This window comes from Eimeria tenella, genomic scaffold (assembly GCF_000499545.2).
Source record: "Eimeria tenella Houghton genomic scaffold, Eth_scaff55, whole genome shotgun sequence".
Classification (NCBI taxonomy): Eukaryota; Apicomplexa; class Conoidasida; order Eucoccidiorida; family Eimeriidae; genus Eimeria; species Eimeria tenella.
Window position 1 is genome coordinate 218,741 of NW_013543412.1, and position 6,554 is coordinate 225,294.

A 6,554-nucleotide genomic window follows, 5' to 3' on the forward strand; every position below is an offset into this window, starting at 1 on the left:
GTAAATATTTAAATTTCAATTTTACTGTTTAAATTTTAATTTAAATCTTTCAAACTTCAATTTGAGTATTTAAATCTTAATTTGAATATTTGAAATTGCGCTTTAAAAAGTTTTAAATTTATTTTCTTGTTTCTTCTTTTTGTCCTTTTGCTTTTTTCAATTTTTTTTTGTGTTCATTTGCCTCCTCCTTTTTATTTTTTTATTTTCCTCTATTAATAAATAAATAAATTAATTAATTATCATTATTTGCTTATCTATTTGTTTTTAAATTAATTAATTAATTTAATTGACTAATTAATTTAAATAAATAAAAAAATAAATAAATAAATTTATTTATTTTGATTTATTTGTGTATCTCCTTCTAGCTCCAACAGCCTCCACCTTAATACCAAACGTTTTATTTTTAAAACTTTTGAATTTTTGATTTTTTGGTTAATTTGCGTCCATTTTTTCTGCTTTTTGCATCTTTTTGCATCTCTTTTGATTCTCCTTTCAACGAGGTACCCTTCTGCATTTCATTTCATTTATTTTCTTTCTTTTTTTATTTTTTTATTCCTTTTCTTTCCACCTCCCTTCCTTCTTTATCAACTCTATCAACGCCTCGCACGCCTCCGCGCTCTTCACGCCCCGCCGCGCCAGCCGTTTGCCCACATACAAATCCACCTAACAATAAATAAATACATAAATAAATAAATAAATAAATAAATAAAATTTAAATAATAAATAAATAAATAAATAAATGCATGGAGTTGGAGGAGTCGCGGGGTCGTTTGTCGCGTCTGCTGAGTCGTTGGAGCAGCAGCACCAGCACCAGCAGCAGCAGCAGCACCAGCAGCAGCAGCAGCAGCGCCAGCAGCAGCAGCAGCAGCATAAGCAGCAGCAGCATAAGCAGCACCAGCAGCAGCAGCAGCAGCATAAGCAGCACCAGCAGCAGCAGCAGCAGCAGCAGCGGCTTTATCAGCAACAGCAGCAGCACCAGAACCACCACCACCACCACCGCTATCGCTATCACAGCACTATCAACATTATCAGCAGCATCAGCAGCAGCAGCAGCAGCAGCAGCAGCAGCAGCAAGTCCAGGAGCCCCTCCAACGTATCCAAAGTCTGCGTCTCACCACTACCACTACTACCACCACTATCACCGCCACACCACAACCATTAGCAGCAGCAGCAGCAGCAGCAGCAGCAGCAGCAGCAGCAGCAGCAGCAAACTAACGAGTCCAGGAGCCCCTCCAACATATCCGAAGTCTGCGTCTCCCATTTCTCCAATGCCGTTGACTATACACCCCATGACAGCAATTTTAACTCCGGGCAAATGGCCCAAATGCTTTTTGATTTCCGCTGCTACTTGCTGCAGCGCAGCAGCAAAAAGAGACACAAAAGAGACACAATTGAGGCTTTTTGAGGCCCTTGCCCTTCTGCTGCTGCTGCTGCTAAGTGCTGCTGAAAAAAATTAGAAAAAGAAAAAAAAGATATTTAAAAAATTAAAAAAATCAGAAAAAAAATAAAAATTAAAAAAGAGGAATTTTAGCAAATTTAAAAAATGTTTTTTATTTGTTTCTTCTTTTAAACAAAAAGATATTTTTTGTTTTAATTTTTACTTCATTTAAATGAAAAAGACTTTTTGAAATAATTTCTTTCTTTTAAATTTTAAAAAGAAATTCTTTTAATTGTCTGTTCAAAATCTCAAAAACAAATTTTATTTTAATTTCATTTCAATTAAAAGAGACCCTTTTAAAAGACCTTTTGCGTTCTTTCAAACGAAATAAAACAAGTTAAAAAAGAAATGTAGTTTTCTTATTTTCTTTTATTGATTTAATTTAATTAATTTAATTAATTAAATTAATTAATTACTTAATTAATTAGATTTACTTTAATTAAATAAATCTTACTTGAATATCAAACAAAGTGCGGCCACAAGAAGGACAGGAAATAAATTCTGTTTTGCTGCTGCGGAGGCGGCAGGCCTGCAGCAGCCCGAGGCCCTTTTGTGTCCTTTCAAGAATTGACATTTGCTGCTGCTGCTGCTGCTGCTGCTGCTGCGGCTGCTGCTGCGGCTGCAGCAGCAGGCCCTCGCTCAGACCCTCCAGCAGCAAAGGCCCCACATTCCACCCCCAAAACAGAGACAGCTGTACATACACCCCACACCCCACAAACTCAAGAGACACTAGAGACAGCTGTACATACACCCCACGCCCCACACCCCACAAACAAAAGAGACAGCTGTACATACACCCCAAACCCCACACCCCACACACAAAGGAGGCAGGTGTACATACACCCCACACCCCACAAACTGAAGAGAGAGCTGTACATACACCCCACACCCCACAGTGGAGAGGCACAGCTGTACATACACCCCAAGGAATGCAGCTCAACAGGGCCTAAAAGGATACAAAAGGAAACAAAAATAAAAAAGAAATAAAAAGAAATAAAAAGAAATAAAAAAGAAATAGAAAAGAAATTTAAAAAAAAGAAATAAGAGGAAATAAAAAGAAATAATAGCAAATAAAAAGAAATAAAAAACAAACAAAAAAGAAACAAAAAAGACATAAAAAATACAAGAGGAGACAAAAAAAGACAGAGAGAAACAAAAGGAAACAAAAGAAAACAAAAAGAGAAAAAAAGAAACAGAAAGAGAGAAAGAAACAAAAAAGAGAAAAAGGGATTTAAAAAGATGAAAAAGAGACACTTTTAGGGTGGCTGCAGCAGCTGCTGCAGCTTTTAGCTGCAGCCTTTGGCTGCAGCAGCAGCTGCTGCAGCTTTTAGCTGCAGCCTTTGGCTGCAGCAGCAGCTGCTGCAGCTTTTAGCTGCAGCCTTTGGCTGCAGCAGCAGCTGCTGCAGCTTTTAGCTGCAGCCTTTGGCTGCAGCAGCAGCTGCTGCAGCTTTTAGCTGCAGCCTTTGGCTGCAGCGGCAGCTGCTGCAGCTTTTAGCTGCAGCCTTTGGCTGCAGCTAAAAGCTGCAGCATTTAAAGGAATAAACATTTAAATTGCATGTTCGTTTTGTGGAATTTTCCTGAAAGGCTATTAAAAGAGCATTTCTTAATATAAACTTTTTAAATTAAAAATAAATATATACATATGCATAATAATGCTAATTTAAATGCATTATAAATAATTAGAGATGAATAAATAAATAAATAAATAAATGAATAACAATCATGTACCACTTGTTGTATAAATAAATAGAAAAGAATTTGCATTTGGTTAAAATATTTTACAATTTTAATTTTTTTCAAGAGGAAAAGAAATGTCCAAAACAATATAATGCAGTTTTTAGCTTTTAGACATTTTGAATCAAATTAAAATAAAAAGAAAATAACAAGAAAATAAAAAGAAAATAAGGAAATAAAATCAAAATAAAAAATGAAGAAAAAACAAAAAGAAAATGAGGATGGAATGAAAAGAAAATTAAAATGACAAATAAAAACAAATAAATTTTAAAGGAAAACAAATATCTTTCATTCATCCAATTTATGCATGCGCATGCAAATAAACAGAGAAGTGAAAACCAGCAAACAGCGCAGCAGCAGCAGCAGCAGCAGCAGCAGCAGCAGCAGCCCACAGCATCAGACGGAGACACTTCTTCATTTCCTTCTTTCTCATTTTTCTCCTTTCCATTTCCTTGCAGCTCTTTGGGGGGCCCCTCTAGCCACAGCAAAATTGGCAAAGAACCCCCAGGGGGCCCCTCAAAGGGCCCCTCAGGGGGCCCCCCCAGGGGCCCCCCAAGGGGCCCCCCAGGGGGCCCCTGAGGGGCCCCCTGGGGGGCCCCCACACCCTCTACTATGGGGGCCCCCTGGGGGGCCCCTTCTGGGGCCCCTTCTGGGGCCCCTAGGGGGCCCCCTACGGGGGCCCCCGGGGGGCCCCCTTGGGCCCTTTTGAAAAGATTGAATTCTGCTTCTCTTAAGAGTTGATAAATCCTTCTTGCTGCTGCTACTCCATTTGCTGCTGCATGCTTTGGCTTAATGAGGAGACACAGAGCATTCTGCAGCAGCAGGAGACACAGCAGACAAAAAGGGAATAACTAATAATTAATTAAAAAGAAATAAAAGAAATAAAAGAAATAAAAAGAGCAGTTGCAGCAACAGCAGCAACAGCAGCAGCAGCAACAGCAGCAGCAATAGCAGCAGCACAACAGGAGCCACAGCAGCAGCAGCACCACCACCACATTAACAGCTGCTGCACCACCACAATAGCGGCAGCAGCGCCGCACCGCAATAACTGCAGCAGCAGCAGCAGCAGCAGCAGCAGCATTCTGACGGGTCTGTTGACGACTGCTTCCATTTCCTGAAGTGTCTCCGTGCCATCAGCAACAAATGCTGCTGCTGCTGTCTCTTTTAAATAGGCCCCTGAGATGTGGGGCCCCACAGCAGCAGCATCGCTGAGTCTCTGCACAGCAACAAGGCCTGGCCAGTACAAAGAAGCAGCTTCCAGCTGCTGCTGCTGCTGCTGCTGCAGCTGCTGCTCCTGCTGCTCCAGCTGCTGCTGGTATTGCTCCAGCTGCTGCTGCTCCTGCTGCTGCTGGTGCGGCGGCTGCTGCTGCTGCCGCAGTTGCTGCAGCTGCTGCTGCTGCTGCCGCAGCTGCTGCAGCTGCTGCTGCAGCTGCTGCTGCTGCTGCTGCAGCTGCTCCTGCGCCATCTGCACCTGCTGAATATCTGCTGCTGGGGCCCACACGCTAACCCCCGCATGCAGCAGCTCCTTAACCGTCTGCCGCGCCCGCAGCTGCTGCAGCAGCTGCAGCCGCTGCTGCTGCTGCTGCTGGGGAAAGAAAAGAGTCTCCAAATAAATTCCATCAGCGCTCATTTGCGTTTTGAAAGGAAGGCCTTTGACGAGCCGCAGCCCTAGTGAGGTGTACAGACAGCTCTGCATGCGCAGCCACCCCACAACTTTTCTATTTTTATTTTTATTTTTATTTTTATCTTCCATTTTTTGTTTTTCTCTTTTTATTTTTTTCCCTTTTTGCAATTTCCAAATTCGCTTGCTGTCTGCAATTGTTTCCTTTCTGGCTTCTTTGCAAGCCGCAGCAGCTGCAGCAGCAGCAGCTGCTGCTGCTGCTGCTGCTGCTGCTGTGGTGAAGTCCTTTTTGCACGCAGCAGCTTTTTTAGAAAACATTAAGAAGCCTTTTGGCCCAGTTATATTTTCTAGATTCAAAAGAGGCAAAAAGGAATAAAGAGAAATAAAAATAAAAATAAAAATAAAAGTGTATAAATATATAAATATACATATACAAATATGAATATAAATAAAACTATAAATATGAATATAAATATAAACGAGAGAAATGAAGAGACAAAAAAAGAGAAAGAATGAGGCCAAGCAGCAGCAGCAGCAGCCCTGTGTATTCGCCCCTTTCTACCTAGGGTTTAGGGTTTAGGGTTTAGGGTTTAGGGTTTGTCTCCTTTTGCTGCACTCACAGAGTCCACCAGATCCTGAGGGCTTACTGCCACCACCACTGAGCCATCGCGGTGCAGAATAGAAGCAGCAGGTGCTGCTGCTGCTGCAGCTGCAGCTGATTTTGCTGCTGCTGCAGCCGGTGCTGCTGCTGCTGCTGCTGGTGCTGCTGCTGGGGGAATGAGCCGCAGCTTTCGCCGCGTGATGGAGGCGAAGTCGCGGAAGGTTTCCTTAAAAGGTGGAATGGCGTCTGCTGCTGCTGCTGCTGCGTCTGCTGCTGCATCTGCTGCTGCTGCTATTTGCGCTGCTGCTGCTGTTGCTGGGTCCGCTGCTGCAGCAGCATCCACAGCAGCAAAACGCCCCGCAGCCGCATCGGCGCCGCGCCCCTCCCGCAGCTGCTCCCGCTGCTGCTGCTCCCGCCCCCGCTGCCCCTGCTGCTGCTGCTGCTGCTGCTGCTGCTGCTGCTGCAGCTTGTAGTTCTGCAGCTTTCTGAGATATCTGCAGACTGGCAACTCAGCCCAAGGGTCTTCTGTCAAAGACACTCTTATGGTGTCTCCGATCCCGTCTTGGAGGAGACAGCCGATCCCAGCAGCAGACTTCAAACGCCCGTCTTCCCCTGCAGCAGCAAAACAAACTTACTCCTGCTGCTGCTGCTGCTGCTGCTAGTGCTGCTGCTGCTGCTGCTAGTGCTGCTGCTGCTGCTGCTGCAAATGCTGCTGCTGTTGCTGCTGCTGCTGTCTCATCTAATCTGACGAACTAATTAACTAAGTAACTAGTCAATTAACTATTTAATTAATTAATCATTTAATTAATTACTTAATTGATTAATTATAATTAATTATTTAGCATATTGTCTAACTGATTCGATTGTCTCATTAACTAGTTAATTGATTAGTTAATTCGTCAAATAAACCATCGAATAAATTAATTAATTAATCAGTTAATTAATTAATCAATTAAACTGTCTAGTTAATTAATAAATTAATTAATTAATTAATTAAACAATATAATTAATTAATCAATTAATTGATTAAATTAATTAATTAAACAACATAACTAACTAGTTGATTAATTAAACAATATAATTAATTAATTAATGAATCAATCAATTAATTGATTAATCAATTAATTAATTAATTGACTAATTAATTAATTAAACAACAT

General features: G+C 41.8%; 1 protein-coding gene across 1 annotated transcript in view; it reads right to left on the minus strand.

The window, feature by feature from the left end:
* Positions 1-549: 549 nt before the first annotated feature.
* Positions 550-6,554, minus strand: part of ETH_00001880 (4-hydroxy-3-methylbut-2-en-1-yl diphosphate synthase, putative) — a gene marked incomplete at both ends in the record, with an annotated part of 8,363 nt that continues 2,358 nt past the window's right edge. The window contains 6 exons of the mRNA XM_013377581.1: positions 550-663; positions 1,217-1,351; positions 1,893-2,129; positions 3,565-3,984; positions 4,260-4,862; positions 5,414-6,006. Coding sequence (XP_013233035.1) covers positions 550-663; positions 1,217-1,351; positions 1,893-2,129; positions 3,565-3,984; positions 4,260-4,862; positions 5,414-6,006 — 2,102 coding nt within the window. The remainder of the gene's footprint in view (positions 664-1,216; positions 1,352-1,892; positions 2,130-3,564; positions 3,985-4,259; positions 4,863-5,413; positions 6,007-6,554) is intronic.